General features: G+C 45.0%; 1 protein-coding gene across 5 annotated transcripts in view; it reads left to right on the top strand.

The window, feature by feature from the left end:
• LOC143286946 (procathepsin L-like) overlaps window positions 1-8,036 on the top strand; it is a 14,939-nt gene extending 6,903 nt beyond the window's left edge. For 2 of the 5 annotated variants that reach the window (XM_076594915.1, XM_076594914.1), the window contains exons 2-6: window positions 1,378-1,758; window positions 2,322-2,499; window positions 3,286-3,518; window positions 4,906-5,137; window positions 6,710-7,598. In XM_076594915.1, the coding sequence (XP_076451030.1) occupies window positions 1,441-1,758; window positions 2,322-2,499; window positions 3,286-3,518; window positions 4,906-5,137; window positions 6,710-6,798 (1,050 nt within the window). In that variant the 5' untranslated portion in view covers window positions 1,378-1,440 and the 3' untranslated portion in view covers window positions 6,799-7,598. Of the gene's footprint in view, window positions 1-1,377; window positions 1,759-2,321; window positions 2,500-3,285; window positions 3,519-4,905; window positions 5,138-6,709; window positions 7,603-7,639 lie in introns of those variants that run through there. The other 3 variants (XR_013055896.1, XM_076594913.1, XM_076594916.1) reach the window with 3 other exon arrangements.
• The last annotated feature ends 9,401 nt before the right edge of the window (window positions 8,037-17,437 follow it).

Raw genomic sequence — 17,437 nt, 5'->3', positions numbered from 1 at the left:
CGATTTCTTTGATGTGTGATGGTTACTGGAGGCTGTCAACGCCATATTAATTAATGCCTTGCCTCTTTCACGAATGTGACGTGCACGTGTGCCCGCAGTGATTTACTGTTAGTTTGCTACCATCAGTTGTCGGTGTTTATTTATTTACGTATTTATTTGCTTACTTACTAATTGATTTATGTATTCATTTATTTATGTGGGTTATTTTTTATTCATTCATTTATTTGTTTTTGTTTTTTTGTTTATCTATTCATTCATTCATTAATTTATCAATATGTGTGTTTATCTATCTATCGATCGATTTATCTATCTATCTATCTATATTCGTATTTACTACTCAGCTTTTTTGTTTGTTTGTTACTTATTTAGTTGTTCGGATGTTTATTTTTTGTTTGTTTGCTTATTATCATTTGATTGTATGTATTCGCAGCTGTCTACGATAATTATTTGTTTATCTATGTATGTATGTGTGTATGCATGGTCGTACATACGCATATATATATATATATATATATATATATATATATATATATATATATATATATATATATATATATATATATATATATATTTACCTATTCATTTAGGCTTTTGTTTATTCGTGGTTTTTCTTCCTGTAATTATGTATGTATTTATCCGTTTATTCTTGCTTTCCCCCCGTTTTGTTGTTGATGTTGTTACTGTGTTGTTGCTGTTTTTCAAACTTGTTATGTTTATTGATCATAAAGCCGATAGGTCGTTAAACTCCACTCTGCCAACGACACCAAACATTGATCCATCCGGTAATAGTCAAGTGACTTGATTCGTTTACGGTACCATTTTATACCGATGCAAACCAGGCATATCGGATTGCTCCTCTTGGCCAAAAATTCACGGCATGTCAGTGATAAGATGTCTCGCTAATAGCCAATCAAACAGCATTTCCGGCTGGAGTTAATTACTCATTCACAAAGGCCACCATTTCTGAGATGAGTACATTATCGTTTTGCTCTGTCTTTGCCAACATTTAATGTATCAGAAATATTATTTGCTTGCATGTTTGTTGTTTGCATAATTATTAACGAAACTGGTAGCATCTTAATTTATTGCATCTATTGGTTACAGTTTCATGGTTTGTGAGACGAAAAACGGAAAAAAGGCAAGATTTTGACACGTTAATTTAGCGACTGAATCCGCATCAAAATTGTGTAAAATAACGTCCAAAATAAGAGCCAAAGTCCAATGAAAAACGGGTTTTAATATCTACTAATGGTTATACCGTTTCATACACACAGAAAAAAATTGCCGACAAAATAGGTGTAATAATTATTTAGGATGGTACAATAGGACATTACCCAAACTCTTCATGTTAATAACAATTAAGCCTCCGACTGCCAGACGCAGCTTGATGAGAAATTGCACGCACGGCACATACGGTACGGACGGCACGTGCAAGACAAGATGAAGGGCAGCAAAGCGTTCTTCACCCTCTCATTACGGCTGTGCCTCTTCACACTGGCCCTCAGCCCGGCCGTGGCCAGCCCCGCCAGACCACACACAACAGACCAGGAGAACAACAGCCAGCTTCACAGCAGCCACCCAGCCTCCTCAGAACTCTCGTGGCAGCAGTGGAAGGCGCGGTACGGCAAAGCGTACCCTGACAGCGAGCGCGAAGACCGCGCGCGCGCGCTGTGGCGACGTCACTGGGGGCTGGTGGAACGGCACAACAACCGCTCTGACGTCACCTTCACTCTGGAACTGAACGCCTTTGCTGATCAGGTAAGGGGTGGTGGGGTTCAAATCCGTCAATTTGTCCATCCATTCATCCATCTGTTCATCCACCCATCCGTCCGTCCATCCGTCCATCCATCCTTCAATCAGGTAATTAATCAATCAATCAACATTCTTTAAAAGGATGCCAAACAGATATGGCAGGATTCAGTCAATCAATCAATCAGTCAGTCAACCAATCATTTATAGACAGCGATAGTGAAAGCGGAAGTGGGGAGGGAGGGTCGAATAAAGTGCGTGTATATTGATCAGATGTGACAGAACGAGAACAAAACGACATTTGTGTTTGTTTCGTTCTGGATTTTTTTTTCCAATAAAGGTTGTATTCCAAATAATTATTTGCTGTTCAGGGTAAAAGTTGACAATCAACACCTACAATAATGAGAAGAAGAAGAAGAAGAAGAAGAAGAAGAAGAAGAGCAACAACAAAAACAACAACAACAAAAACCCTTCATCCATTTGTTTCAAGAAAGAACAAAGGGCTTCACAATGAAAGACACAGGAACACACCCCAGCATATAGCATAATCATACACACTTTCCAATATTCAGGAGTTCAGTCAAGAACCGCGCGCCGTGCCAGTGGTTCGACGTGTACCTCCGGAAGTGACGTCTGTGTACCGCTGGCCACAAGCGCCACCTACAAGCTTTGACTGGAGACAGAAGGGAATTATCAGCCCGGTGAAGAACCAAGGCCAGCTGGGAAGCTCTGCTGCTCTGGCAGTGACGGGTGGGACTACAGCTTCATAGCTTTAGTTGCTGGTGGTGGTGTTTTGATGTTGCTATTGTTGTAGTTGTAGTTGCTACTGCTGATGATGATGAGAATGATGATAATGATGTTGTCATTATTAACGATGATGATAATGTTGTTGTTGTTGTTGTACAATGATGATAATGATGTCGTAATTGTTAATGATGATAATGATAACTGTGATGATGGCTGTGGTAGTGGTGGTGGATTTGTTGCTTTTGCTGTGTTTGTTGTTGATGATGGTGATGATAGTGATGAAGATGATGATATTGTTGTTGGTAATGATGATGATGGCGATGACGACGACGATGATGACAATGATGATGAATGATTGACTGATGTTGTTGAACCATAACCAAGCCAATCCAACGCAAGATGCCTCTTTGTTCAGAGGTTCTGGAGAGCTTGCACAACCTAATGTCAGGTCAGTTAGTGAGGCTTCAGCGACCAGGAGGTGCTGTTGTTGATGAAGATGACGATGAAGTTGTTGTTGTTGTTGATGATGTTGTTGTCATTGTTGTTGTTGGTGTTCTTGTTGTTGTTGATATTGCTGCTGCTGATGTTGTTGTAAATGATGACGATGATTGTGATGATGATAGTGATACTGATGCTGTTGAGATGATAGTGATTTGTTTTTTCTGCTGCTGTTTGTGATGATGATGCTGACTATGATGATGATGATGCTAATGATGATGATTGATTGACTGATTGATGTTGTTAACACCAAAACCCAAATCTAATCCAAAACACGCCATCTTTGCTCAGAGGACCTGCAAAGCCTGCACGCCCGGAGGACGGGTCAGCTGGTGGGGCTCAGCGCCCAGGAGGTGGTGGACTGCTGCTCGGAGACGAGGACCTCTGAAGGCGGTATCCTGGTGCCCAATATCTACGAGTGCATTGCTCAACACGGTGGGCTGTGCTCCGACGCCAGCTACCCGGTGCACCCTCCGTCTCCATCCCCCGTCTGCCGCAACAACACCTGTCAGGCTGTGGCCAAGGTACTGTGGAGAGAGATGAGTTAATTGATTGGTTGTGTTGGTGGTGGAGTGGTGGAGTGGTGGTCGTTTTTCTATTTAGTATTTTGTGGTTTTGTATTAATTACTCATTTGTTGTCACAACAGATTTCCCTGTGTGAAATCATTTTCGGGGCTGTTTTTTTCTCACTCAGGGAGAGCTCGTCGCTACCACTGTTTTAAATTCAGTATTTTATTTTATTTTGTTTTATTACCTATCTGTCTATCTATCTTTATTCATTTATCTATTCATTTGCTTATTTGTTTATTCATCTATTTATTCAATCATTTATGTTACCTAAGAGTTTACTCGTTTTCCTACCAAAGTGGGTTGTTGTTTTTTCGATAGGATTTTGCCGAGGACAACCTTTTCGTTGCTGTGGGTTCTTTGCACGTGCGCTAAATGCATGCTGCGTGCTACACACGGGGCCTCGTTTCAGCGTCTCATCCGTATGACTAGCGTCCAGACCACCACTCACGGTCTTGTGGAAGGGGAGAAAAATACTGACGGGTGCGGGATTCGATCCTGTCCGCTCAGATTTTCTCGCTTCCTGTACGGAGTTGTTACCCTTGGGCCACCACTGCACGGCGATGGCGGACTGGACTGTCTTGGATTTTTAGCTGGGTGGGTGGGAATTTCTTCTGTTGGTTGTTTGGCTGGGTGGATGGGAAATTCTACTTTGGTTGTTTGGCTGGGTGGATCGGAATTTCTTCTTTTGGTTCTTTGGCTGGGCTGGGTGGATGGGAATTTCTACTTTTGGTTCTTTGGCTGGGTGGATGGGAATTTCTACTTTTGGTTCTTTGGCTGGGCTGGGTGGATGGGAATTTCTACTTTTTGTTTTCCTTTTTGGCAGGTTGGGTGGTAACTTTTTCTCTTGGTTTTTTGTCTGGTTGGGTCGGAATTTCTTCTTTTTTTTCTGCTGCTGGTGTTGTTGTTGTTGCTGCCTATGATGATGAAGATGATGGTGATGATGATGATAATGAAATCAAAGACGACGATGACGATGCAGATGATGATGATAATGAATTAAAGTGACAAAAAGAACAATAACAACAATAGGAAAGAAAAAAAACACAGATAAAAGATAAGTACACACACGCGCGCACACACACAACCACCACCACATCCCCCATACACATTTACACCAGACCCACTCACCACTTCCTCCCCCCCCCCCCACACACACACAACCACCACTACAACCCCCTACACACACACACACACCACCACGACAACCGCAACCCCATACACATTACAACACACCACCACCACCACCACCACACACCATCCCACACCCCAATTCTCTTCCACGTAACTGGTGGCTGTCTCAAAAAAAACAACAAAAAAAACAAACAAACAAAAAAAAACCAGGACGCCACCAAGACCGTCGCCGTCCCGAAAGGCGATGAAGACGCCATGATAGCCGCCGTTCTGCGGTGCCCTCTGGTGGTTTACGTGGACGCCAGTCATCCCAGCTTCCAGCTGTATCGGTCTGGCGTGTACAGCGACAGCCACTGCGGACACACTCTTGACCATGCCATGCAGCTGGTGGGCTATGGTGTGCAAGAGGGTCATCCCTACTGGATCCTTCGCAACTCTTGGGGTGAGGTTTGTGGGTTTTGTTGTTGTTGTTGGGTGTCGCTGGTTAAAGCTTTGGACTGTCAATCTGAGGGTCCCGGGTTCGAATCACGGTGACGGCGCCTGGTGAGTAAAGGGTGGAGATTTTTACGATCTCCAAGGTCAACATATGTGCAGACCTGCTGGTGCCTGAACCCCCTTCGTGTGTATATGCAAGCAGATCAAATACGCACGTTAAAGATCCTGTAATCCATGTCGGCGTTCGGTGGGTTATGGAAACAAGAACATACCCAGCATGCACACCCCCGAAAACGGAGTATGGCTGCCTACATGGCGGGGTAAAAACGGTCATACACGTAAAAGCCCACTCGTATGCATACGAGTGAACGTGGGAGTTGAAGCCCACGAACGCAGAAGAAGAAGTTGTTGTTGTTGTTTGTGCACAAGGCAGGACTAGGACAGGACAAGACAAGACAAGACTGGATCAGGATCAATACAAGACGACATAAGACAAGACGAGACGAGACGAGACGAGATAAGACGGTTTTTTGTTTTTGTTTTTTCAGGAAGGAAACTCCGTATGGGTGGGTACTTGAGGATGCTAACATTCTCAAATCCATTTCACCTTACATCGTGTAGAATCTTTTGCATGTTGGTGATACAGTTGTTGCTGATGGTTCTCTCTCTCTCTCTCTCTTTGTTTATGTCTCTCTGGGTGTGAATGTGTGTGTGTGAGAGAGAGAGAGAGAGAGAGAGAGAGAGAGAGAGAGAGAGTCAGGCAAGCAGGCAAGTGGCAGGCAGATAGACAGTCTTTGTCTCTGTGTTTCTCCGTGTCTTGATCTCTTTTTCCCCAGGGTCGCTGTCTTTCTCTCTCAAGAGATAACATTGGATTCATCACTACATCGAAATAAAGTTTTAAAAAGACGTGCAGTTGCTAGTAGTTAATGACTACCACACGTTTGGGAATCGTTATACATCCAGAGGGGATAATGTTTTTTTTGTGTAAAACGATAATGATTTGTAATATACTTGGTCAGGTCCCATTAGAATGGGTCGAGGGTCATGTGAATAAACATAATTTCATTTCCATTTCTCTTTCTGTGTCTCTCATTGTGTTTCTGCAATGTTTGGTAGCTATGCTTTCTACACAAGTGAGCATAGCATGTGTAGTGTGGTTTTGTGCTATGCTGAGCATGTTTGAATGAAATATATGTTATGGGTTGGTTTACTTGTTGAAATACGAGAGCATGATAAACTTTATTATGTTCTGTGGATGTGATGCGTTTTTATTCAATATTTTCATCTATTTATTTATCCTTTTTTTTTGGGGGGGGGGGGGGGGGGGGGAGTCTTTCAATAAGCAAAGCTTTTCATATGTTGGATTTTTTTTTTTATAGCAGCAAACACTTTTTTGTCTTCCAATAAGCAAAGCATGTTATATGTTGAAGTTTTTTTAGCAGCAAATATTTTTTTGTCTTTCAGTGAGCAGTTTATTATATGATGTTTTTTTTGGTTTGTTTGTTTTTAGCTGCAAACGTATTGATGATTTGTCTTTTGGGGGGTTCATTAAGTATTCTTGTATGTTGAATGTTCTCAGGCGAAACGTGGGGAATGCGTGGCTACATTCTAATGGAGAGAGGCGTCAACATGTGTGGTGTGGCCGACAGGGCCTTCTACCCTCAGTGACGTCCCCCCCCCCCCCCCCCATCCTGCAGGATTGTTCCAAGGGCGGGTGGAGACAGTGCTTCTCTGGGTCCTCCCCAGTACCTACGGGTGTTTCTCTTTCTTACTCACTGCGCTATTGCGGGTCCATGAATGACGTTCCAAAAATAACATTTAAGCATGTCCCCACCCCCACCCCCCCGGGTCCGAATCTTCGCTCAGGCCTTTATTTTTCTTTTCTTTTTTTTGTAACCCGAACATTTACAATAACAAAAACTGAACAAATGTTAACGATTGAATTAAAAAAAATTTTTTTTTAAATGTATCACAAGTGGGTCTTGAAGGCCTTGCGTCTCTTGTATATTTATCTACTGAGATGATAAAGTTATTCTGATTCAGTGAAGTTGAAATGGTATAAAATGGTTTAAAATCAAAGGTACCTTAAGATGAAGATAAAAACGACATTTCGAGTCATAAACTCTTTGTCAAGCAGTCACCATTTGTTCATCTGTTATTCTGATTCAGATTCTGATATGCTGGTCTGGCATCTGTTGTCACGTGTGACACGTGACAAGGGTCAGTACAATGCTGTCAGTTTCTGTATCAACGTCAGATCAGTTTTGTATCGCATTGCTCCACTGATGTTTTTGTTTTTGCTTAATTTAATAAACCGCAATCATTTTGCAGAAGAGTGTTCGCGTGCTTGGATTTGGGCGTGTTATTTTTGTATGTGCAAAATATAATGACTATGTGCTTGGGTTTTTTGTTGGTTTTTTTGGTAGATATTCTCTCTCTCTCTCTCTCTCTCTCTATATATATATATATATATATATATATATATATAGAGAGAGAGAGAGAGAGAGAGAGAGAGAGTATATATATAATATGGATAGATAGATAGATAGATATAGATAAGTAGAGATATATCCATACAATACTTTTTATAATTATTGCTGTTGTTATTGTTGTTATTTTTTGGGGCATTATTATAAATCTAGAGACTTATTCCTTCAGATGATGACGGGAAAACACCGTCTTTTTCTCCACGCTAAAAGAAGTGGTATTCAGACCATTCAATTTCCCAGTTGGCAGTCCACGATATTTCTTTGATATATCTATGTTTTTCCTTGGTTGCTGTGTCTAATTTTTCCCCTTGTGTAAAAATAGTTGCAAATGAAAATTTAGTCATCATCTAATGCTGTTGAGAAGACATCTGCGCTCCATGTGTTTTTTCCATTGCTTGGATAAACTTTGATTACATATGTGCATTGTGTGTATATTGACGGGAAGACGTGTGTGAGCATCTCTCTCTCTCTCTCTCTCTCTCTCTCCAACACACACACACACACTCACTCAGTATCGCCGCAATTTTCTGTTTGTATGTTAATATTAATTGCTAACAAAGACATAAACACTTTGTAACGTGTCGACAAAACATCATTCTTAATAACCCACTGGTTTCTGCAGGAACTTTAGTCATGGACAGCTGAACCGGGACCTGCAGTCAGTAATATGATCTGTTTCACTGTTGATTATTGAAATGTCAATGATCTGCAATTAGTGTGTTTGTATATTCAGTGTACCTGCTCTTGGCATTCTAGAAATCCTTCTCATAAACACTGCAATGTTTTGGTACACAACATCGGTACCTTTTTTTAAGAATAGTACCTCTGTGTGTATGTGTGTGTGTGTGTGTGTGTGTTTCTGTGTGTGTGTGTGTGTGTGTGTGTGTGTGTGTGTGTGTTTCTGTGAGTGCGCATGTGTTTTTGTGTGTCTGTGTGTGTAAATCAAACTCCCTTCTTGTCTCTGACGTCAGTTAAAAGTAACTTCTTCTCTCTCTCTCTCTCTCTCTCTCTCTCTCTCTCTCTCTCTCTCTTCTCATTGGTTGGTGACGTAATCACAGATTCAGTCTTTCAAAACAGCCCGCGTAAAAAAAAAAAAAAAAAAAAATACATGTATTAGATATACCTATTTTAACCGAAAATCACGATAGTAGACACATGTTAAACGAAGAAACGAACAAGCAAGCATTACCACTGAAAGCAAACAAACGACTGTTTGATATATCAGTCGAGCTCGTAAAATCCACCAACATCGATCAGTTAAAACCGTGTCACGGGAGGTCACGCAGGTAGCTCTCCACCATCCCTCTCTTCAATAACCCCTCGGCCATGAGAGACCTGAAGGAATCCAAAGCCTGCTCAGGGGTGGTGATGGAGGAGGAGGAGGAGGGCGGGGGTGGGCCAGACTTCACGATCTGCTGCTGTTTCTGCTGCTGCTGCTGCTGTTTTTGACAGGATTGGAGAAACAGCTTCTTCAGACGTTCCTCATGTGCCCGCCGCCTCTTCTCCAGGAGGATGTTGATGGTGTAGAGGAAAGGGTTGAGGGCGGAGTTCACGGGCAGGACCAGGATGGCCATGGCCACGTTTACCTCCCCTGATACCCGCGGTCCTCCCCCTTCTGCCAGCAGACCAAGCAGCCCGATGGGAAACCAGCACAGGAAGTCGGACACCGCCACGGTCAGCAGGCGGCGAGCGACGGTCAGGTCCTTGGACCGCTTACTTCCGCTGCCGCTGCCGTCGGACACCGATGCCATGCTGTTAGCCCGCACTGACCAGTAGATGGACAGCTGCCCGGCAGCGATCACCAGGAAGAGGGCGAAGTTGAGGATGATGAGGATGGAGAAGGAGTACCTGTGTCCCGGAGCGTCCCGGCGGGTGACCGGCAGCGGGACGCAGATACCCGTCTGGCCGTAGAACCCCCAGTGAGACAGCGCGGGCAGCAGGGGGCAGGCGGCCAGAGCCAGGCCGATCAGCCAGGCCAGGAGACAGGCCAGCTGAGCTGACAGCTTGCCCAGGTGGAGATGGCTGAAGGGGAATCTCAGAACCAGGAAGCGGTCCACGGTGATGAGACAGACGACGAAAGCCGACACCTCGCTGGACAGAAGGGACAGGAAACCGGCCAGTTTACAGGGAAACGCTCCGCCTCCACACCTGCTCGTTGGAGACGTAGGAACCTTTGTATCTGGTGTCTGCAATGCCAACGATGACTAGGTACATCCCCATGCATAAGTCGGCCACACTGAGGTGAGTCACCAACACGTCAAACCCCTGACCTCTGGTACTTCTCCTCTGTACGAACACGCGGAAGACGAAACTTCCCACGTTTCCCAGCGCAGCCAGGGCTGCAAAACAAACCAACAGAACCCTGTACACGTTAGAACGCAGCAAATCCTCACAGGAGGACAAAGCGTCAGATGAAGTGTGACAGTTGAATACGTTAAAACCAGTAGGCAGCAAGGCAGAACAACAGAGCCTGAAGTTATCCGTGTAGAGCTCTGTCAGGTGCTGAAGGTCCTGTAACAGGAGTGAAGGGAACGAGGTCATTGGACACCCTGACAGGTCCAGGGTCTGCAGCTCGTTTGTCTGCCGAAACCCAGCACGTGACACACGGTCAACACGGGCAGCAGAAAGGTTCAGGTGCCGCAATTCCGGAAAGTAAAAGTCTTCAGTATCAAAAACTGGCAGGAATGTTCTGGACAAGTCAAGACTCCGAAGAGATGGGGACACATCTCCAACAAAGGACTGATCTCCGCTCTGGAGGATGAACTCTTTAAAAGGATTACCAGCAAGACGTAGCACTTTCAAGCCAGGAAAACTGGCTATGGTCCGGTAGCTAATATTCACCAAGAAATTATCGCTAAAATCAGCAGTGTGAAGATTCTTCAGAGTGAGATCCTGCAGGTGGGAAAGATTACACTTTGTTAAGCTAAGATAAATCAGCATGGTGAACTCTGCAAATTCACCGAGCTGCATCCCTGAGCCACTGGCATCTAAGAAGCGAATCAGCGAGGCACCGCTCACTGTGAACCTGGAGGCACAGAACAACGCAGTCCCGTAGCACGTGCACGTGGAAGGACAAAGGAAAGAGCACAAGAGTTCATCATCATGCTGCGGACACTGGAAAACCCTGTCACACAGATGACTGGAATGCACGCACACGCGGGAGTCTCTGCAGCGGTAGAAGCCAGGACACGTGTAGGTCTCACACTCTTCCTCGTCCTCCAACCCTGGACAGTCGCTCATACCGTTACAACGAAAGTACACAGGTAGACAGTAGAACCTGTTTCGGGTACACTTGAAATGCGACGACCCACAGTTCTGGGTGGCATTCTGCCATGCCCCTGGTCTCCACGGATGCACGAGGAAGAGGCCGCCTGTGTTCAGCACGAGGAAGCCGGGAGGGGCGGGCGTGGAGGTGATCTTGGCTTGCAGCTCGAGGGAGCATTCCATTTCGTCAAACCCGTTGACACAGTGCTGGATATGGTCACATCGGTCGGAGTCCTCCACGCACTGGATTAAAAAAAAAAAGAAAAAAAAAAGAGGAAAGGATCCATCCAGCCAAATGAGTAGATATACGCGTCCACAATATCATCATCATCACGATCATTATCATCATGATCACTATCGCTGTCATCACCACCATCATCATCATCATCATCATCATCATCATCACTATCATTGTCGTCACCATCATCATCGTTGTCGTCAACATCATCATCGCTATCAGTCATCACCATCGTCATCGTCATCATCATTATCACCACCACCACCACCACCACCACCATCATCATCATCATCATCATCATCATCATCATCATCATCATCACCACCACCACCACCATCATCATCATCATCATCACTATCGCTGTCATCACCATCATCAACGTCGTCGCCAACATCATCTTCATCACCATCGTCTGAGCTCACCACCCCTTACCGACGCACGTTTGTAGTGTGCTGAGGGAACTGAGAGAGGGACATGGGAAAGAAAATAATGTTTTAAAAGAGGAAGGGGGTTTTCCTGTCAGGACAAGAAAACCATTTGTAGACACCAAGGCTTCAACTCTCTCCATACGAACGGCGAAAGAGACGACGTTAACAGCGTTTCATCCCAATTACCATCATCAAAACATTGCAAGCGGAAGGCTCTTATACTGAAGAGGTGAATGTTGACAAAGAATACCACAGTTCTGACGACGGAAGCTAAAGGTTGGGTCATTCAGACACCCACTGGACATCCGAGGGGTCTGTGTAGAGGAGAAGAGAGGACTGGCCGTACTGAGTGAGTTAACACGAAGAAGAATCGGTTCCAGGTTACACTGAAGTCGAGACAGTGCATTGTCACCCAAAGCATGCATGTAGCAAGACCACGTTATGGACATGGCTAAAAGACAACATTATGCACATCACTAAGGGACGACAGTATGGATATCACTAAAAGACAACATTATGCACATCACTAAGAGACAACAGTATGGACATCACTAAAAGACAACAATACCCACATCACTAAAAGACAACGTTATGGACATCACTAAAAGACAACGCTATGGACATCACTAAAAGACAACATTATGGACGTTACAAACAGATAACATTCTAAATATTGCTAGGACATCATTACTAGAACACATTATGGACATCATTAAAAGACATTATGCGCATCACTAAAATACAACGTTATGGACATCACTAAAAGGCAACATTATGCACATCTTACTAAAAGACAATGTTATGGACATCAATATAAAATTACGTTACGGATATCACTAAAAGGCGTCGTTATGGACATCACTGAAAGACATGGACATCACTATAAAAACACCTTACATACATCACTGAAAGACATCATGGTCACTTTCCTTTGTTAATCAAGGAAGTAATCAGAGCCGATAACCAATCAATCTATTATAAAGTTAGTCTCCCCAGATTACCTTTAAAAAAAAAATTAAGTCTGTCTGATTGGATTGGATTAGATTGAGAGCTGACGATGCACTGGTGATCTGTGCTGTGCTGTAACATATATCTATCTGTTAAATACACACATATATATATATATGTATGTGTGTGTGTGTGTGTGTGTGTGTGTGTCTGTCTGTGTCTGTGTCTGTGTGCGTTGGCACGCGACAAAAAAAAAAAAGAAAAAAGTCGGCTTACCTGACCGTCACCGCAGTCCAACTGGTGAGTGAAGCTGCAAGGGGGGAAAACACAGAAGGCCTCGTCACTGCGATCGGCACAGTCCTGACGATGGTCGCACACCAAAATGAAAGGCACACACTCCACCTTGTTCTCACACCAGAAACACGGAGGAAGTGGCGTCAACGACACGTGACAGGCCGGAACCGGAACCCCTGCGGCGAGAAAGCCGCACGAGACTTTCACGTCGCAGGTCATGAAGGCGTGGGTCAGATGCCCCGTTCTGCATCTGTAGTACGTCGCGTTGAAGCGCTCCATCTGGCGGATTTCTTCGGTACTCAAGGAGGCTGGAGGAGGAGCCGCTGTCACGTGGTGATGAGGGGTCGGGTCAGGCAGCTGAACGGTTTGGTTCCGGTACTTGGCTGCTTGGCTGGAGGAAAAACGAAAGGAAAAGAAATGAAAGGAAAGGAATATTGATTAAAAGGCGGTAGTAGAATGAGCATGACCACTTTACATTTATTCATTATTTATTTATTTATTTATTTGTTTGTTTGTTTATTTATCGATCTGTCTGTCTGTCTGCCTGTCTGTCTATCTATTGATTTCTACATGTATCCGTCTGGGCAAAAAGGAAACAAAAATATCGATCAGAAAACAATAATATACATGAAGACATGCTAAAGTGATATTGCATATGCACAGACAGAGAGGGAGGGGTGGAGAGAGAGAGAGAGAGGCGAAGAGAGAGCATAACAGTTTCATTAATACAGAATCATCGTCAAATCATCTTTGGACATAAAGGAGTCAAATATGAAAGATTTATAAGAAATTCATGAAAATTCACGTAAGATTTTTTAAAAAATTTTTTTTTATCTGGATTATGATTCCAAAAACAACCCCGAAGGGGAGGTTCATTAAAAATGGACACACTTACCAACGAATATGGAGCATTACCCTGGACTATTTTATACAGGAAAATGGTCTTTATCATGTAACAGTAACAGCGTCTCTTGGGTTAAGGGAGAATATTTTTCCGATCTATCGGATCAACAGATGTGCCGACATGTTAGTGCCTGAACGCCCTTTGTGTGTATAGACGAATGCAGAAGATAAAATGCGCACGTTAAATATCCCGTAATCTATGTCAGCGTTCGGTGGGTTATGGAAACAAGAACATTCCCGGTATACACCCCCCAAGGCCCGCAAACCCGAAAACGGAGTATGACTGTCAACATGGCGGGGATAAAAACGGTAATACACGTAAAACCCCACTCGTATAAATACGAATGAACGCAGGAGACGCGGCCTACGAAGAACAAGAAGAAGAAGAAGAACGAGGAGGAGGAGGAGGAGGAGAAGAAGAAGAAGATGGAGGAGGAGCAGAAGAGGAAGAGGAGGGGGAGGGGGAGATGAATAAGAATCATGAAAAAATCTAGCCTTGAGAGGGAAGAAGAAGAAGCGGGGATCTGACAGAGGTAGGGGACCCGGTAGTGGCCAATGTGAGCATCGCAGCGGTCCATCTTCAGCAAGCTGTCCTGAACGACGAAGTGGCCACACGCTGGTCTGACTGTGGTCCTCTCCGCTCTCTGGATGTAGTGGGCCACTGCACCTGATGTCCACTGAAAAGCTTTCCTATACCTGCAACAAACGTTGTCTTTATGTGGAGTGGTGGTCGCTGATGTCCACTGAAAAACGTTCCTGTTCCTGCAAAAAAAAACAACCGTTATCATTGTGTGGACTGTTGGCACCTGATGTCCACTGAAAAGCTTTCCTGTACCTGCAAAAAAAAAACGTTATCTTTATGTGGAGTGGTGGCCTCAAATGTACACTGAAAAACGTTCCTGTACCTGCAAAAAAAAACACGTTATCATTGTGTGGACTGGTGGCACCTGATGTCCACTGAAAAGCTTTCCTGTACCTGCAAAAAAAAACGTTATCTTTATGTGGAGTGGTGGCACCTGATGTCCACTGAAAAGCTTTCCTGTACCTGCAAAAAAAACGTTATCTTTATGTGGAGTGGTGGCCTCAAATGTCCACTGAAAAACGTTCCTGTACCTGCAACAAACGTTGTCTTTATGTGGAGTGGTGGCACCTGATGTCCACTGAAAAGCTTTCCTGTACCTGCAAAAAAACGTTATCTTTATGTGGAGTGGTGGCACCTGATGTCCACTGAAAAACGTTCCTGTACCTGCAAAAATCTTAATCATTATGTGGAGTGGTGGCACTGATGTCCACTGAAAAGGGTTCCTGTATCTACAAAAAGGTTATCATTATATACAGTGGTGGCCGCTGTTGACTACTGAAAAAGGTTTTGTACCTGAAAAAACAAAACAAAACAAAAAAAACGTTATCAGTATGTGGAGTGGTGGCCCCTGATGTCCTCTGAAAAGTGTTCCTGTACCTGCTAAAAAACGTTATCATTATGTGGAGTGGTGGCCCCTGATATCCACTGAAAAGCTTTCCTGTACCTGCAAAAAAACGTTGTCTTTATGCAGAGTGGTGGCTTTGTAGAAACGCATCCGCCCAGACAGCGAGAGAATCTTGAGCGCACGCACGGGGAGTCAAACCCCCACAGTTACAGGTATTTTCGTCCCCTCCATTTGACTTTAACTCACTCAGTACGGCCAGTCCTCTCTTCTCCTCTACACAGACCCCTCGGACGTCCAGTGGGTGTCTGAATGACCCAACCTTTAGCTTCCGTCGTCAGAATTGTGGTATTCTTTGTCAACATTCACCTCTTCAGTGCAAGAGCCTTCCGCTTGCAATATTTTGATGATGGTAATTGGGGTGAAACGCTGTTAACGTCGTCTCTTTCGCCGTTCGTATGGAGAGAGTTAAGCGCTGGTATGGACGCTAGTCATTCGTATGAGATGATAAACTGCGGCCATGTATGGAGGCTATGAATACTCTCGGCGGACGCAAAAGAACCCACGGTGACAAAAGGGTTGTCCTTAGCAAAATTCCGTTGAAAAACCTACTTTGATAGAACAGCAACTGTATCAGCAGGTACAAAAAATATATATAAAACCACAAAACAGTTCTCCCCACCAACCATTCCACACTCAACCCCACCACCACCCCACTCCGCCACCCACCAACTCCACACATCTACAACTCCCCCCCCCCCCCCCCCGAAACCCATCCACCCGCACCCCCACAAAACACCTCTCCCCGCCAACCATTCCACACTCACACTCACCCCTACCCCCACCCAACCCCTCTCCCCGACCCTCACCACACATACACCGTCAACACCGCCTCTACAACTCCCCCCCCCAAAAAAAATAAAAAAAAGAATAAAATAAAACACCACCTCTCCCCACCAACCATTCCACACTCACCCCTACCACCACCACCACGACACACACACACACACCCTCAACACCACCTCTACACCCCCACCCATCCCCCCAGCCTCCAACCACACACACACACACACACATCTGCGGCACGGTAGGCATGGTGTTTTTGTTTGTTTTTGTTTTTTTTTCAGGCCTCTTCGACCCCCATCATACACACACATACACCCTCAGCACCACCTCCACACCCCCCCTAACCCCCCACTCTCCCGCCCCCTCCCCACACACACACATTTGCGGCACGGTAGGCATGGTGGTCTTCAGGCCGACATAGATCCTGGCGAAACCCGGCAGGCGGAGCGTGTGGACCACAGTGTTCCAGGCGGTGGCAGTGGGGAAGGAAGCTAGGGTCATGTTGTGCAGCTGGCAGCTGTCCTCAGCCTCAGCCCACGTCCCCACGCTGCTGTTGAAGAACTTGTAGCAGCTTCCCTCTGAGAACCACACGTCAGTTGTAGTAGTCGTAGTAGTAGTCGTAGTAGAGGAAAAGGAGGAGGAGGAGGAGGAGGAGAAGAAGAAGAAGAAGACATGTCAGATGACGATGAAGTTGGGCTCTGTGTGGTGAATGACTCAAAAAGTTGGGCTGTGTGGTGAATGACTTCAAAGAAGTCACACACAGAGAAGACAAAGACGAAATGTTACTTCAAAAATGCAGCTTCCGTCTAGGACAAAATTAGTGCCACCCAACACTTGATGGGACGTTTGATAGGGTTATGTAGAACTGGTAGGGTGGACAAGGAAAAATGTGTGTGTGTGTGTGTGTGTGTGTGTGTGTGTGTGTGTGTGTGTGTGTGTGTGTGTGTGTTTTCTTCATGATGCGAAAGTTTCTTCTTCTTCTTCCCTCATACATATGTCCACTATTTGTAATGCACGTAGATAAGCAAGGACAGACGAGAAGAACACACCATGCCTCCCGACCCCCAACCCCCAACAAAAAAATCCTGTTAATCCTGGAATAACTAACTAAAACCGAATAAAAACCGTTGTGACCCATTAACTGACCGGCGTAAAACATGCCCAGCGGGCAGTGTTCAGTGACGTAGTCGCAGTCCGCCTCGTCCTCCGCGCCCAGGCAGTTGACGGTGAGGTCACAGTCCAGATGCTGCCGGAACCAGGGCCAGCTGCCCACGGAACAGTTCCACACGTTTTCAGACACCTCCCAGGGGGCGGAGTCCCCCTCCAGGAACGAAAACAGCAACCGGAACCTGGTTTAATTTGGGGGGGGGGGGGGGGGGGAATAGAAAAGAAAAGAAAGAAAAATGAACACACACGTGCGCACCCGCGTGCACACCACACACACACACATACTCACACACACACACACACACA

The sequence above is a fragment of the Babylonia areolata genome, chromosome 10, assembly GCF_041734735.1.
Source record: "Babylonia areolata isolate BAREFJ2019XMU chromosome 10, ASM4173473v1, whole genome shotgun sequence".
NCBI classification, from domain to species: domain Eukaryota; kingdom Metazoa; phylum Mollusca; class Gastropoda; order Neogastropoda; family Buccinidae; genus Babylonia; species Babylonia areolata.
This window is presented reverse-complemented; position numbering and strand designations above follow the sequence as displayed.